The following is a 17,343-nucleotide window of genomic DNA, read 5'->3' on the forward strand; positions in this document are numbered from 1 at the left end:
GGTGTCCTGGTCTGCGGGAAGTGAGAGGTGTTGCTTTAAATAAACTGTTAGCACAGATTCGTTTGGAAAAATGTCCAAATGTCAACAGTAAATATTATTATTTTGCTTTCAGGTTTCGAACAAACAAGAAGGCCAAAATTTGGCGTGATACATTCCTCGTGGAAAGAGGGTAATTATTGGTTCCTAGGGTGCTTCTGGGCACCAGTCCTAGTGGGCAGCTCTCCCTGCTGGGAATGTTTTTCCCCTTATTTTGGTTTACTAAGCGTGCAGATTTCATAAACTTAGTCATAAGACTGAACATTTGCGACTCATCCTTCCCTGGCCAGCAGAGTAATGATTGTTGCATCAGAATTGCAAAGATGGGACCACAGCCCTTACGTGGCTCTGGATTGACAGTTGCATTTCTCCACCTCGCTTCCTAATTGGACCAGTCAATTGACTTTCTCAACCTTCTTTCCCATCTTCTGCCTGACACGCTTTTCCTTCTTTTCCTTATGTGCCTTTATTAGTTTTGACTAGACAAATATATGAGATTGTAACTGTTCCTGAGTCACTTCTGGGTTTGCCCTTTTGATTTATAACGCCCAGTGTCCTTGTTTTCCTCCATACTTACACTGAGCGGGAGAAAAGCATTTCTATCATTGCTTTTTAACAAGAAAAGAACTTTGAGCCTGGAAAGCTAAACGTTTCTGCCCAGAGTTTTGAAATGAATGATTTTGGAGGAAATGACTCTTCCTCCCCTGACCTCTCGTCCTCATAGTTCCCAGCTTGTAATTTTTTGCAAAGGACTCGTGAAATGTGGGGTTCCTATGGTTTTACCCTTGATATCAATTTCTTGCTGCCTGGAGAATGTGGAGTCATGTGACAGGGAAGGAAAAAGAACAGGCAGGTCTCAGCGAAGGTCATTTCAGATCCCTTCTCACAGAAGAAGCTTTTCCCTTTCTGTCAAAGGAAATTTCTACGTAAGAAGGAAGAATCCAACAAGAATACCCAACAGTCCAATCACTTGCCCAAATATGAGAGGGTCAAAGAACTGTGCCAGCAGGCCAGGTACCAGACAGCCTGTGAACAACCTGGGCAGGTGAGTGACACAGCTTTTCTGCACCATGACTCCCATGCTCCTCTAATTCTAACGTAAAATATTTTCAACATGTCAAATAATGTACATTTATGTATAAAGAATTTCTCCGTAGCCGTCATGGAGTACCCACTGTGACATCTTTCCCGTGACTGGGCAGTGTCTAACTGGTCCAAGCTGGGCCTTCTCATCACTGCTTGGGCTTCCTCCAACTAAAAAAGATGGTGCTGGGCTTCCCTGGTGGCGCAGTGGTTGAGAGTCAGCCTGCCGATGCAGGGGACGCGGGTTCGCGTCCCGGTCTGGGAAGATCCCACATGCCGCGGAGCGGCTGGGCCCGTGAGCCACAGCCGCTGAGCCTGCGCGTCCGGAGCCTGTGCTCTGCAACGGGAGAAGCCGCGGCAGTGAGAGGCCCACGTACCGCAAAAAAAAAAAAAAAAAAGACGGTGCTCTCAGAGACTTCCAAATATCCACCCAATTAGCCAGCATCCGTTCGAGATATCAGACATATGAAATGGATAGTCAGGTTAGAAAGATCAGAGACTGGTTCCATCTGAGGGAAAAGCTCCATCCCTGGGGCCCCTCCTAACTGGCCATCAGGAAGGGTCGAGTGGCAGCTTAATCAAGATCTTAGGTAGATGACTACGTATAAAATAGCTAACTAGTGAGAGCCTACTGTAGAGCACAGGGAACTCTACTCAATACTCTGTGGTGACCTAAATGGGAAGGAAATCCGAAAGAGAGGGGATATATGTATACGTATAGCTGATTCACTTTGCCCAAAATCTAACACAACATTGCAAAGCAACTATACTCCAATAAAAATTAATTTAAAAAAAGAGATCTTGGGTAGATGCTGAGCCTCTTCTCTGGACAGTGAATCACCCCAAGAGATTGGGTCTCCCCATGCTGACTAAGATCAGATGTCATCTAACCCAGAGAGGCGGACAGAGTCTGCGACCAAGGTAGAAGAATGAATAGGGAAGCCATATTCTCTTTGATTGTTGTTTCTACCTGTGCTCACAAAATTTCTGACATCAAATATTTCATTAGAATGAATCCTCTTCATTAATAGAAATATTACCAGGGAGTTCAGGGCTACCCAGGACACCAACTATTACCAATAAGAACTAAAGAATTACCGTGTGATGAATTAACACAGATCTGTTTTTAAGGAAAGTGAGGAACATAGGAACACAAGTTACTTTAAGCACTCTTGATGGAATCTATGCTAGCTGGGAGAAATACACTAGGTCATGACGAGAGGGACTGAATTTTCTGCCTAAGTCATTGCAATTTAGAACAAAACTGGAGGAAAGAGAAAAATCACATTTATCGAGCATTTGTCTTATGCAAGACACTGCACCCAGAGTTTTATACACATTAGCTCAATTTAATCTTCACATCTGTTGAGTGAAGAAGGCGTAGACATCCTCATTTTACAATCTGGGGATCCATAAGTTTTCTGATTAAAAACTCTGGCCTTCTTGCTGCTTCCAAGGTAAATTTCATGAACAAGGTGAAGAGAAGTTCAATTCTTCTGTGAGTCTTTTTTTTTTTTTTTAATTTATCTGACCTCTAAATAACCACACAACTAGCCAACACCAATCCAAGGTATCAGACACATGAAATAAATAGCCCCGTTATTATGAAAATGGCCTCACTCATTATACTCTATTTATACGGCATCTAGCGTATTGAATACATGTTCATAATGAACTACTTGACCCTCATATGCTCTGAATTTCCTCATGCCTTTTCATACACAGGAATCCCTTTGAAGTGGAAAGAGGTGAGGAGGGAGGTCTCTTGAAGGGAGGGATAAAACCAGGCCTTCATGGCACTCTGGTAAGTCAGTTTCAAGTGCTTAGTGGAGAAGCTTAGACCTATTCATTATATTTCAATTTGAAGTCTTCAAATCCTTCTTATGGAAGCTCTAAGTATTATTATGGTTTAAACTCTCAGAATTGTTTTGTAGCTCTAAAATTTATTTTTATGAGCTCAGTAGTCTAACTTTACTTCTATTCAGGAGTTGGAAATATTCAGTGTTAATATATCTCACGCACATTGGTGATCTTACTATTTCAGCCCTTTAAGTGGCGAGACTTATAACCCTTTGAGAATAAGATACATGGCCTACCTTTCAGTATACAGTTTTGCAAGCCTATCCATATGGCTTGCGCTGAAATTTTCATGTATGTCCTCAAGGGCAAATGCAGGATAAACTAGATTATTGGCACAAGCTCTTCACTCGTGTGCTGAGTGCCAACTATGTTAAAAACTTCACTTTGCTTTTTTATATTAATAGTTTTCTAAACTCGTTTTGCCCCCATGAAATACTTTAATATTTGGCTCCCTGGAATTTTCCTCTGCTGCTTTATTTCTATGTGAATCTGTCTGAATTTGGATTCTATCACATAAATATATGAGAACTTCTCAAAGAGCAGTCTCTTTGAGAAGTGCCTGAATTAATGGAGCAAAGAATTAGACTCCTCCCAATGGTGATTTCTTTCTATAGGTGGTGCTCAAACCATAGCTTTAGAATCTGAGAACTGAGAAAATTTTGAGCCTCTTCAAGGCAGTTATTAAATCTGTAGGTCTAACTTGACATAGCTGTATTCTATAAATCTTTATATGTTGGCCTTTTTGCTCTTTTATCTGGCTCCACTTTGAAGATTATCTTTTTAGTTACAATATCACTGACTTTTAGAAGAAAGAAAAAAAGTCCAGAATAATGAGATTGTTTCAGGAACAAGGCAACAGCTGAGGCTAGAGCTAACCTGCTTGGGTTTCCTTCCCTTGACATGGGATTCACACATGGCTTGTGCCCTGCTTCTCGTCCTCTAACCCAAGTGAACGGCCTTCCTTCAAAGGCAGCACCATCTTGTTTTGGTCTGACCTTCTGTGTGGTGTAGAGGAAAAATCAGCACCATTAGCCCCATTCCTTTCACTCCCTACTCCCCAAAGAAACAGTGCACCTCCCCTCACCAGACCCCCATGCCTGTCACCGAAGGATGGTTTGGGGTCAACGTGGATGCAGGAAGTGGAGTAAATAGGTAAAGAAGAATGTGAAGTTTCAAAGGTTTGGTTTAGAATACTGACATCCACTACCTTTCGGTTGTGTGTTCTTGGACAAAAAGCTTAATTTCTCCTGAGTCTTGGGTTTTCTAGCTCAAGAAAGAAACTTGATCTCTGTCTTTGGAGGAGGAAGTGATATTATATATGTAAAGCGCTAGATAAGCTGTAAAGCATGTGCAACTATTGGATGTTGGGTGTTACTATTGTTCCAGGCCATCTGACCTGTTGTTTTCATTCCTGTGAAGCCAACAGGCAGTTAAAATGGGCCAGGATCCCAGACAGTTGGCATCACTTCACCACGTGAACAAAACAACCAGCAGGGACTAATTAAGACAGCAGGGACATATGCGTTTGCATTACTTCCATGTTCCTGAATTAATACGAGGCTGAACGTGAATTCCCACCACCCTCTCAGCTGGCGTTGCACCCCCAAGGGTATTTACGTACACACTACACACACACACACACACACACATGTATGTGTGCATGTATGCACACATGCACCCACTCATGTACAAACTCAACTTCTGTCTGAAGACTCTGGCTCAACAGAGAACAGAGATCAGTGACGCTCAGTTCTGTCTGCACATTGGAATCACCTGGGGAGCTTTCGCAATCACTGATGTACAGCTTCGCTGCAGACCAGTCAGATGAACATGTCCGCAGGTGAGGCCAAGGCATCTGTATTTTTTAACAAAGTTACAAACCACAGACCCGGAATCTGAGGATGTCAAAGTTGGAAGGAGGCTTAGAAATCTTCTAGTCAAATGATATTCTTTTCCTAATAAGGAAATTTAGATCCAGAAAACTTAAGCCACAAACCCAGTGTCAAAACCTGCATCTCTTCACTTCATGTTCAATCTTTTCTTCCCCAGAACATGCTACCTCTGCAAAAATAGAAGACAGTAGATTTTTCTCTTTGAAATTGTAAATGGCATTTGCTACCCTGAAGCCCTCACAGCATCTTGGGTAGCACTTCTCAACCATGACCTCACATTAGAATCACTTAGGCGGCTTTGGAAATGCCCATGTTCGAATCCCAACCCAGACACATTAAATCAGAATCTCTGAGGATGGGACCCAGGTGGCAGTGGTTTTTTTTTTTCAAGCTCTTGGATGATTCCTATGAGCAGGCAAGATGGAGAACCATTCATGTTGGGTGAACATGATTGGGTTCGTCTTTCCTCTTCCAGGTACAGATATTGACTCCTTAAATAGGAATTACATAAATGAGAAATTCCTGGGCATTCCATTTTGAAGTACATTTTATATACTCTCTGTCATTTAAGAGGAAAAAGCAACTTGTTTTCTTTTTATAAAGCAAGTGTCATATCCTTCTGTAAAGTTGTTGAATTCCAGCATCTTTGTAATTTAGTTTGCCTTTCTACTATTGTATCAGTACAAAATAAAAAATCTGTTGAAATTCTAAAAGGACCCCAGCATCAAGCAAAGTAAATTAGAATGTAGCACGTTGAGTGTAAGCTGGTTCAGCTCCAGGATCTATGTCGTCATCCCGAAATTATCCCTCTGACCAGAGATCCCTGAGACCCTTTGTGACCAGCTACAAAGCAGGAATAAAAAGACATTTGCCAGTAAGTTCTGGCTAGAATTGTTAGTGCGCCAGAAATGGGCTGCCTGTTTCCAGAAACCCACTGAGCCCTAGTTAAGATCACGGGATGGCTTGTAACCATCCACTGACCCACCTCTCCCTGCCCTGGCTCTCCTGGTTCCAGAGAAGCTGGCCAGAAAGTTTGCGCCCCCAGTGCTTTGCTCTGGCTGAACTCTCATTTGCACTGGAGCCCAGTGTGGATGGCAAGCCTCCTCCTAGCTTCAGCCTGCACTGAAGGATGGGTCTGAACAGTTGGGCATCTACCTAGATGCTCGGCTTCTTTGCATTTTTCAAAGTACAAATCGCAGGGTTAAACATCAAACCTTATTTCATAATGTTCCAAACAAGTCAGAAACAGACAAACGTTAAGGACAGACACTTTCTCCATCAACTACATAATGTGGCCCCACCTTATTTAATTTTTACTCTCATTTCCCAATATGCCCGCCCTGTCTCGTAAACGTAACATTCTCACCTACATGTAGGTTGTCACCTCTGTCTTCCCAGGTGCCATTCCCTCAACCTCACACTGTGCCCCAAACCACTCTCGTTTCGTATCGGTGTCCTCATCCATTGGGATTGCATCCTGGGTCCACTGCTTGCTTGGTATGTGACCGTGGGCAAGTTGCTTAACCTAACTCTGCCTCAGTTTCATCTGTAAAATGGGCGTAATAATAGTACCTGCCTCCGGGAGTTACTGTAAAGATTATAGGAGTTACATATGTCAAGCAGCTGGAGTGGTCCTTGGCACATAGCAAGCACTCAGCAAATACTAGCTATTGATGGTTGGCCAAGGTCAGTTCACCAGTTTTACTTTCCCTCATTCGCAAGAACCATACTTCTCCCAGCATTCCAACACTGACTTTTACAAATGGTTATTCATAAAATCTAAAGGAGGAAACATTTTCTCTCTCTTCTGCTTTTCCCTCTCCCCTTTCCCCTCCCCAATCCCATCTTACCCCATCTCAGAGAAAGCAGGAGATAAATCTCAGCACAAGCAACTCTATTTCATATTTGTGAGAAAGTTTGACAAGAGCTTGAGTTAGTAGCGATTTGAACAAGGATGCTTATGTGGTCTTATATTCCCCAGCGTTGAGATGAAAATTCTTTTTTTAATTGAAGCATAATTGACATATAACATTATATTAGTTTCAGGTGTACAACTTAATGATTCGATATTTGCATATATTGTGACGTGATTGCCACACTAAATCTAGTTACCATCCATCACCGCACAGTTAAAATTTAAAAAAAATTTTTTTTATTGTGGTAAAAGTCACATAATATAAAACATACTATTTTAACCATATTTAACTGTACAGTTCAGTGGCACTAAGTACATTCACATTGTTGTACAACTCTCACCATCATCCATCTCCCGAATTTTTCACCTTCCTAAACTGAAACTCTGTCCCCATTAAACACTAACTCCCCCTTCCCCCTCCCCACCCCACCCCCCGCCCCTGGCATCTACCAATGTACTTTCTGACTATGAATTTGACTATTCTAGGTACCTCGTATAAGTGGAATCAAACAGTATTTGTCTGCACCTAATGTATATTGGAATGCATTTTTTAAAACTTATTTTATTTATTTTTGGCTGTGTTGGGTCTTCGTTGCTGTGCAGGCTTTTCTCTAGTTGTGGCGAGTGGGGGCTGCTCTTCGTTGCAGTGCGCAGGCTTCTCATTGCAGTGGCTTCTCTTGTTGCAGAGCACGGGCTCTAGGCGCGCGGGCTTCAGTAGTTATGGCATGCGGGCTCAGTAGTTATGGCTCGCGGGCTCTAGAGCGCAGGCTCAGTAGTTGTGGCGCACGGGCCTAGTTGCTCCACGGCATGTGGGATCTTCCCGGACCAGGGCTGCATTGGCAGGGGGATTCTTAACCACTATGCCACCAGGGAAGTCCCTGGAATGCATTTTTAAGGTTAACTTAATATATGTCCTGCAAACAGATGGTACCTTCTTTTTTCTTCCCCCTGTGCTATACAGTAGGCCCTCACCAGCCATCTACTTCATACATAGTAGCGTACATAGGTCAATCCCAAATATTTTTTCCTTGTGATGAGAACTTTTAAGATTTATTCTCTTAGCAACTTTTAAATGTGCAGTAGAGTGTTATGAACTGTAGTCACCATGCTGTACATTACACTCCCGGGGACTTATTTATTTTATTACTGGAAATTTGTACCTTTTGACCCCCTTCACCCATTCTGCCCACCCTCACCCTAGATGAAAATTCCAAACACATGTCCACATGCAGGTAACTGCTTTCCATGATGCTGGCACTGGCTTAAAGGATAATCAGGTTATCAGAAAACTACTGTATTGTGGTTGCATCTCAGAGAATATGATTTGACCCGAATTAGGACCAAATCCATGTAGTAAGACGTATAATAAGAGAAAACTAATGTGCGTGTGTGCCTGTGTGTAAAATTAAGCTTTCATTGCAGTGTATCTTCGAACAAGTTGTAGCCAAAGTTTTTTTCTTCCTCGTGAAAACGGGTATAAGTAGGTCTAAATAAGAATACAGAACATTCCTAATCAATCTGAGAAATATATACAGTTCAAAATGTAGAAACTCTAATGATCCCCTAGTGGTCACTTCCAGAAAGGGAAGTAACCAAAGTTCTATCACCATCTCCTACTATGCTGAGCATTTTACATGGAACATTTTACACCTGAAAACTCTTCTAAAAAATAGGTATTGTGCCCGTTGTAAACATGAGTTTCAGACAGGAAAGTAACTTGACCGAAGTCGCACAGTTGGAGGGTGACGCTCGCAGTCTCCCCACTAAATCCTAATTACTACATTTAAGACAGTTTACAGCCAGGGAACAGTACCTTGCCCAAGGACTGGGTAGCCTTATTAAAGGTCGATTCTAATAGTCGTCCTCTGGCTTCATGGAGTGCATCTTTTCCTCAGAGCTCTGAAAACTCTCAGCAATGTACTCTCATGATATATCCTCAAAGCCAGGAGGAGCAAGTATTGTTTCACCAGATGTGGAATCTGGAAGAACAAAGAGATTCTGCAGTTTGCTCAAGGCCATAGAGTTAGCAGCAAAGGAAGATTAAAACTGAGGTCTTCAGATCCCTAACCCAATACTTATCTCCATTAAAAATGGCTGCCTCTCATCAAGTTTACATTAGATCAAATTCTTTAAATAATAAACTGTGTGTAACAATCATGAATAAGAATAATAGCAGCTGCCTTTGTCGATGGCCTGCCGTGTGCTAGGTTCTTCCTATGTGTTATCTCTAGTACTCATATGACCCTGCAGAAACTTAGTGTAGCTGAGTTGCCCCAGGCCCCATAGCAATGTGATAAAGCTGATAATTCAAATCCAGCCTTCTCTGGCTTGAAAGTCCAGACTTTCCCACTAAGCGACATCAATATGGGTATGAAATGCCCCTCCCAAGTCCCAGGCAGAATGTAGATGATATTCGCTACTACAAAACCCTACTCCAATAAATGAATTATGGTAGCACTTTAGGTTATTGTGAACATAAAATGAATAAATCTTTACATAAAGCACTCTACACCAGTACCTTATATCGAGTAAGAGTTTAATAGGTGAAGATAATGTGACATTTCTCGTTAGGTTGGCTTCCACCCAAGCAGCTGCACACATGATTCCTTGAACCAAAATAGCCAACCTTCTCTTCTTCATCAGGTGTGATTTACCTTAAGTTACATAGAATCCATCAAAAACACTAAGACATAATTGTTAAATGGAGTGATTCAACGCTGAGCTAACTCCAGGGAACGATTCAGGAGTAAGAGACTTGGTCCTTGCCCTTCATCCCAAGTTTCAGTGTAGTTGGAAAGGCTAAAATGGAATAATAATAACTTTGGAATTATTGAAATAGTTTTATCGAGCGCCTCGCCCACAGTAGATGTACAGAAATATTTGCGGAATAAATGTGCGCTAAATTATCAGCACAGACTCATACGTCAGAGAGGCAGGAGGAGGATTGAGATGGTGTCCCAGAGATCAGAAAAGGAATTTGCAGGAGTGAGTGGTTGGAGAAGATGGGCAAAACTGGATCTGACCATTAACTGATTTTACCGATAAAGTCCAAAAACAAGATGAAAGCGAGGCAGCGTGCCATGTGTATTTCGGGAGGGCGCTGACTTAACGAAGCTCATTTCTGAGGTTGATTCCACGTCGCATTAGCCTCGCCCGAGCTCAGGCTCTCATCTGACTCTGGCAACTCTTCTGCAATGCAAAGTCATCTCATTATTTAGAGCCTGTAAATGGCTTGCAGCGTGTTTCAGAGCAATTCTTTTTTTTTTTTTAACATCTTTATTGGGGTATAATTGCTTTACAGTGGTGTGTTAGTTTCTGCTTTATAACAAAGTGAATCAGTTATACGCATGTTCCCATATCTCTTCCCTCTTGCGTCTCCCTCCCTCCCACCCTCCCTATCCCACCCTTCTAGCTGGTCACAAAGCACCAAGCTGATCTCCCTGTGCTATGCGGCTGCTTCCCACTAGCTATCTGCCTTACGTTTGGTAGTGTATATATGTCCATGCAATTCTTTTCAAAGTTCTCTTTCTCCGCCTCCCTCTATAAACTCTCTAAGTAAGATGACCGTTTAGTTGCCACTATTTCCAGGTTTGATTGCTCAGCCATAAAAACTGTCATGATATCGGACACTAAGATGACTGTGGCCAGTGTGTGGTAATTATATTTCATTAAAATTCCTAGTATGCTTGCTGGTGAGAAGGTTTTCAAAGCCTCTAGATAATTACTCTATCTAATAGGGTCTATGACTTGTTCAGAGAGTCCGTGGTATAGAAAATTATTGGCTTTTTTGTCAGTGGCTCCTGTTTCATACAAGAATGTGTGCGGGTACATGTATGTATGTGGTGTTTGTGGGTATATGTGTGTGTGCCTGTGTGTACACGTGCATGCATATATGTATGTCTATTTGAGTTTGTATGATACATCATCCATGCCAAGGACCATGCCAGACCTTACGTGTGGTTAAATCCAACTCTTCAGGAAAGAAACACACTTTCTCTTCATCTCTATCCCATAGAAATCAACAAGGAGTTTGGCTAATGGGAAAATGCAGGTTGTAATCCAAATAGGCTAAGTCACTAAAAATTTTGCCTATATTTTTGTGTTCTACAGGAATCTACTTGTCCCTTCAGCTCTTACAGGGCAAAAAAGAAAAAAGAAAAATTTTAATGCATTGTGGTTATAAAACTAAGGAAGGTTTTCTGGGCTTCCCTGGTGGCGCAGTGGTTGAGCGTCTGCCTGCCGATGCAGGGGACACGGGTTTGTGCCCCGGTCCGGGAAGATCCCACATGCCGCGGAGCGGCTGGGCCCGTGAGCCATGGCCGCTGAGCCTGCGCATCCGGAGCCTGTGCTCCGCAACGGGAGAGGCCACAACAGTGAGAGGCCCACGTACCACAAAAAAAAAAAAAAAAGAAAGAAAATATATAACTGGCACAACAAACGCATAATTTTACAAATACTTTTGCTTTGGCCACAGTTTAGAAACGTGTCTGTTGAAAGAAAAGAAGTATCGATAAAAATTTTACACAGGTGACACTCATACATAGAAGGGAAAAAAAAGACACAAGTTTGATAATACTACACTGTAGCATGTTGTAACAAACACAATCAATTTAAAATAAAAGTCGTTGTTCTTCCTATTTGCCAGATTAACATTTTAGGGAGGGAGAAAGGGGAAAATGAAAAGTAAAAGGAAGGTTATTAGATCTTTAAGTCAGTTATAGAGGATCACATGAAATCACCCCCAGGCAAAGCTCTGTTATTGCAGCCAGGTTTGATACTCACGAAACAGGGTGGGGGGCACTGAGACCCGATCCTGGGGCCTACTCATCCGGAAGTTAGCCTGCAAGCTCTGTGGCTGTCTTGAGACAAAGCTCGAACTAGAAAACCCAGGCCCAGATCCTCACGCGTGTCTCCGGGGAGGTGAACCTTTGCCTCTTTAGGGAGCAGCTTCTTCTCCTGGCTGTGCGCTGTTTGTAGAAGGATAAGAAAAAGCACAGAGAAAGCCTGGCACATCTGCTAATGTCTGGGCTGTATGAGCTTCGCCTTGCCCCGTGATGGACTCAGATTAAACTCATCTCTGTCTTCCTCATGTGCCACTCTTCCCGGGCTCGCAATTAGAAAATTCAAGGACAGAGAACAAAACAGCCACGTTTGTTTTTCCAGAAAAAGAAGGGTCTGGTGAAAACAGCCCTGACAGCTGTGCTCTGTGGCTTGGTGTGTTAAGTAAGGGCTTTTACGTGTTTCATTCAAGGCTCTGTTTAGACTGGATGCTGAGGATTTATATATCAATTTTGGGGCTCTGGTGTCATTGAGGTAGCTCTGATTTCCCATGACTTTGTGGTCATCTGTATTTGCCTGCAGTGAAGGAAATACCTAAGAGAACAGGAGTCAACGTAGTCCAGGGTCACTGAAAAGCTGGCCTTTTGTCCTTGGCTCTTTTTAAGGGTGCCGCCAGGGTTCCAAAAACAAAACAGCAGTCTTTAATCAGGAACACCTGACTCGGGATGGGGGATGGGTAACTTGCTCTCACGTTGGCTTTTGCAGAAGTGGCGGTGTGTCGAGGACGCGTCTGGCAAGCTTCGGATTCACAAGTGCAAGGGGTCTGGTGACCTGCTTGCCGTCCGGCACAGCACGAGGCCCCTCTTCTCTCGCAGCTTCCACGACAATGACAAAGAGTGCAATTGTGGAGATGCCGGTTATCGGGCCGGCAGAAGCCAGAGAAAGAGTCAGAGGCAGTACCTAAGGAACCAGGGGACCCCGAGTAAGCCATTCGCCGTGACCCTCTCAGTGGCAGCCCAAGGCCTTTGGGAATGGATGTTAGGGAGACAAAAACGTCTTGATCCATCTACATGTTAGATATTATCAATGCACAGGTTTGGGGCTAAAAGCAAATAATAGTTCTGTTTACAATATGAAAGCCGAGGTCATTTGAAATTTTGCTTTGTGAATATTAAGCTTAGGATGAAAATATATTCAGTAAAAGCAGCAGACACAAAACATGCACACTTAAAAAAGAAGGAAGAGAAAAATCCGAGGTTTCAGTGCTTGTGCATTTAACTAACAGGAGAAGCATAAATGCTTTTTTAAACGGCATAAATGCTTTTTTAAACGGCATATCTGTTTTAGGATGATATATGTTTCTAATTCCTCTTATTGACTGGCGGGGTCAAACTAGCCGAATTCAGCATGAGAAGCAGTGCCTAGCATCTTCATAAAAACTCTTCTCAGGCAGCTGTCAGATTCCTAGGAAGCGGCACCTTCCATAAAAGAGCGAGAGTCTAGTGCCATCTAGTGGCTTAATGTGAAAAGTGACTTATTTCTATGATAACGCCTTTCTGAACTGACCAGGGAATCAAATCATTCACTAGGGTGCAATGGAAGCTCTTAGAACAGGCTTTTTTATCCTGGCCTTCACAGATGAACTTTATAGGATCATGAGCCTCTAGCATTTTATCCAAAATTTTAAGTATATTCTATGTGTATATATGCACATGTTTCTGGATGTCTGTAACTTTCAACAAAATATTAAAGGAATCAATAACCCCAGAGGCTGAAAATCATTGACTTTGGAGATTTTCCTCCTGAGAGAAAATGCCAGGTTTAATAATTCACACAAAGATTTCAAATGGGAAAACGACAAGGGACAGGACCCCTGACCCTCTCCCTTAACAGAAGCCATCTCCAGTGTCCAGCTTGGAGGTGGGGGAAGCCTCTTTTCTCTCAAGAAGTTCAGTTGTCGCTCCCCAGGCACTGACCATAAAACACACTGACTTTTCCGTGTGGAGCACAAGCTCAAGAAGTCTGGGGCCACTTTTTCAAGCCACGTGGAGTATTGTGTGTTCGAGAACGGGAGTGAATGCTCTTCTTTTGCGTAATGATGGAATTCGTGAGCGCTCTCAGTGATCCAGTGCACAGGGGCGTTTCCTCTGAGAGCTGCACCCTGCAGAGAACGAAATGATTCTGAGCTCACAGCCAATGTGCTCCCTTTCTTCCTGCTTTCGCAGCGGGCTGGACACATAAGGCCACTGAGTGGCCCCGCCCCGGCCCCCCCCTCAGAGCCTGAGTGCATCTGATCAGCGGGGAGCGGTGTGTGCATGTTAAAGCTCTTATCTAGCCCACAGTGAGCCTTGACAGTGGTCTCTGGTGACCAGAGAGCACATTCATCTCCCCCTGGCGTTACTGTCCATCGGCCAGGCATTTAGTCAGTTGGCCGATGAAAGCATTTGCAAAATTTAATTTTTCTTAGAGCAATCTTCTATTATTTGTGCAAATAGAAAGTGTCTGGAGCATTCACCTTTTTGAGAAAGCAGCCCAGTGTCGTGGGAAGACTGTAATCTTTAGAATCTGATCGGTTGTAGTCTGAGATCCCACAACTATTGGCTGCGTCACCTGGCAAATTATGTAACCAAAGCTTCAGTTTTCTCATCATAATATAAAGATGATAACAAATTCATGAGCCCGTTTTGACCATCTGATAGATTTTTTAATGTGAGGATTTATTGTCATAATTCCTGTCTTTCATGATTGTGCATTAGAGATAAGGACGATAGGAATAATATATAGCAAAAGTTCATTATAGTCATTACTATTAATAGTTTTATTATTAAAAGCTAATTATAGTCATTACTATTACTGATAGCTTTATCCGAACTGCTTTGTAGTTCACTTTGAAAACTTGATGTAGAAGTTCACAGCCTGCCCTAAGGGGAAAGGGTCTTAGAGATCACCTGGATCTACCCCCTCACTTGAGGGATGAAAGGCCTGAGACCCAGAGAAACACACCATCCAACACAGTGCTCTGCACTTGCAAAGCCAGGACCATGGCCTGCCTCTCCCAGTGTGCATTCCCCTGGGCCGGCCACTGCACCATGATGCGCCCCTCAGCAATGCCTTCCCCAAATGCTCACCAAGCCTGGCGATCATCTTCTTCCCTCCTAAACTACACCTGGCCATCCGTGTTAACCTGTCTTCCCTTATTTCCAGAGTACAAGCCCAGATTTGTCCATACCCGGCAGACACGCTCCTTGTCAGTCGAATTTGAAGGCGAAATATATGACATAAACCTGGAAGAAGAAGAACTGCAAGTCCTGCGACCACGAAACATTGCCAAGCGTCACGATGAAGGTCGCCAAGGGCCCAGAGGCCGCCAGGCCACCAGCGGCGGTGATGGGGACGCGATGCTGGCCGACAGCGGCAATGCCGTGGGCCTGCCCGCCACTGTCCGAGTGACGCACAAGTAGGAAGGCTTTGTGTTCACGGGGATTGAGTTCAAAGTCATCCCTCCGTATCATATGATTTTGCCCCTTTACAAAAAGCGATATCACTCAGCAGTACAGTGTTCCTAGAGCTGGCCGATGTGACACGTTCCTGGGGGTTAAAGAAGCAACAAGGAGTCCAAACAGTCATAGATTTGGACGTTTGCTTTGGGTCCGTTTCACATGAAGGCTGATCAACTGGGCGTTTAGCCAGAGTGATGCCGTCACATCTTGACTCAGCAGGAGTGGAATTCTGCCCCGAAGCAGTTACCTTTGTGGAGTCTAGAAAACACATGGAAAACATTACCGGGGCTGGAAAGGCTCTCGGTGCTGCATGGGCACTGCGGCTCAGAGCAGTTACAGTGTTAGACTCTCAGAAATGAAACACAGCCCAAGGGAGGACTCTGGGTCCCGGAGAAGCTTCCAGAAAGATGGCGTGGGTTGAGGATGGATATGAGATGCAGAAACACCTGACCTCTCCAGATCCCAGGGAGTCACAGAGATGGGGAGGGAGGAGATTCCCCTCGGCTTTAACCGACTGCCCTGGGTCTTCAGTTCCTTCCAAAATCTGTGTGCTCTCTTGATAGAGACATCTTTTCTTTCTGAATTTATTAGCAAGATCTTTTGTTTTCTCTTTCATTTCATCACTTTAGGGAGGTGGGGTGCTGTGAGCCCTGCCAGCATCTTTATCTCTGGGACGGGTCTCCTGGTGCCCGCAGTGGTTATGGTTCCAGAGGCTCAAAGATTGAGACCCGGGTTTGTTTCTCATTCAGTGTTGATTTGCTCCCCCATCCCACCTGCTGTCCGTCCCTGGGGCTGCTTCTTTGCTTCAAACTTAATGGGACACCTCAGACAGGCTCTTTGTAACACAATGAGTGGGATGAATAACCACCTTCTCTCTCTGTATTTCTTCACATCAACCATTTCCGTTACAACTGTGAGAACATTTTTTTTCCTACAGTATTTGGTGGGGCTTTCAAAAATGGAGTTTTTTTGGGGGGGGGTGATATTTGTTCATGGGGGCGTGAATATTGAATGTTGCCTTGATCTTTGTGATGAATGACGTCTCTCGGATACCATCCTCTGTCCTCACCAGTAGCCAGGAAGCATTCCCACTCATCCTTGTCTGTAGCTCAGCTCCAGGTAACTGCTTGCATCCAGATTAAACAGTTAGAGCAGCGGTCCCCAACCTTTCTGGCACCAGGAACCGGTTTCACGGAAGACAATTTTTCTACATGGGCGGGGAGGGAGCAGGGGATGGTCTAGGCGGTATTGCGAGCGATGGGAAGAGATGGGGAGAGGCAGATTCAGCTTCACCCTCTTGCCCACCGTGCACCTCCTGCTGTGCCACCCAGATCCTGATAGGCCGCGGACCACTCCTGGTCCATGGCCTGGGGGTTGGGGACCTCTGGTATAGAGGGTAATGAAGTTCGCTTGGCTATTTTTAATTGCTTTTTCATATTAGAATAGAAACCTGTTTCTAATGTTGTTTGCTTGGTTTTTGCAGATGCTTTATTCTTCCAAATGATACAATCCATTGTGAGAGAGAACTTTATCAATCAGCCAGAGCCTGGAAGGACCACAAGGCATACATTGATAAAGAGGTGAGCCATGGCCATGTACTTGGAAGGTATATTCCAAAAGCGCACTCCACCTGCCAGCCCTGCTGTGTACACTCACCTTTTTGATAATTATGTGAAGAGTAGAAGAACAAGCTGCTTCTGCTTCTCCAGTGATACAGCGATATTCCTGTCTGAAAACAAAATAGAAGGTGAAAAAAGCATGACCTCTTGAAATCTCTGTGAGCAAAACGATTCAGTTATAAAAGAGGCAGCTGTGTTAATGTTTATTATAACACATCGTTGGAATATAGAGGTAGACATACTCTATGCCCAGCTTGTTTCCAAATTAATTATCACCTCAGATGAAGAGCTGTAACTGTGTAGCTGTAAACACAGAAAATAGGGTGGAAAGAAAGACGCTTTGTATAGAAAATGTTGATCTTAAAATGCCGCGGTTGACATGCGTGTTTTCCAGATTGAGGCTTTGCAAGATAAAATTAAGAATTTAAGAGAGGTGAGAGGACATCTAAAGAGAAGGAAACCTGAGGAGTGTGGCTGCAGTAAACAGAGGTGGGTGTGTGTCCATCCATGGTCTCATTTTCACACAAGCTGCAGTGACGCACAGTAGGCTTGTTTCTCTCTTTTACCAATAGAAAGCTTAATAAATTGATATCATATATTGTAATGATCTAAACCATGTATGTCAAATTAAACACATCATAAACCTAAGCAGAAGCTTA

At 43.6% G+C, this 17,343-nt stretch overlaps 1 protein-coding gene across 10 annotated transcripts in view; it reads left to right on the plus strand.

Moving 5' to 3' along the window:
* The window catches only part of SULF1 (sulfatase 1), a 171,745-nt gene that overhangs the window by 137,704 nt on the left and 16,698 nt on the right, over positions 1–17,343 (plus strand). For all 10 annotated transcript variants that reach the window (XM_032610378.1, XM_032610382.1, XM_032610375.1 and 7 more), the window contains 6 exons: positions 113–169; positions 952–1,081; positions 12,331–12,547; positions 14,770–15,022; positions 16,549–16,645; positions 17,079–17,173. In XM_032610378.1, the coding sequence (XP_032466269.1) occupies positions 113–169; positions 952–1,081; positions 12,331–12,547; positions 14,770–15,022; positions 16,549–16,645; positions 17,079–17,173 (849 nt within the window). The remainder of the gene's footprint in view (positions 1–112; positions 170–951; positions 1,082–12,330; positions 12,548–14,769; positions 15,023–16,548; positions 16,646–17,078; positions 17,174–17,343) is intronic.

The sequence above is a fragment of the Phocoena sinus genome, chromosome 17, assembly GCF_008692025.1.
Source record: "Phocoena sinus isolate mPhoSin1 chromosome 17, mPhoSin1.pri, whole genome shotgun sequence".
Lineage (NCBI taxonomy): Eukaryota > Metazoa > Chordata > Mammalia > Artiodactyla > Phocoenidae > Phocoena > Phocoena sinus.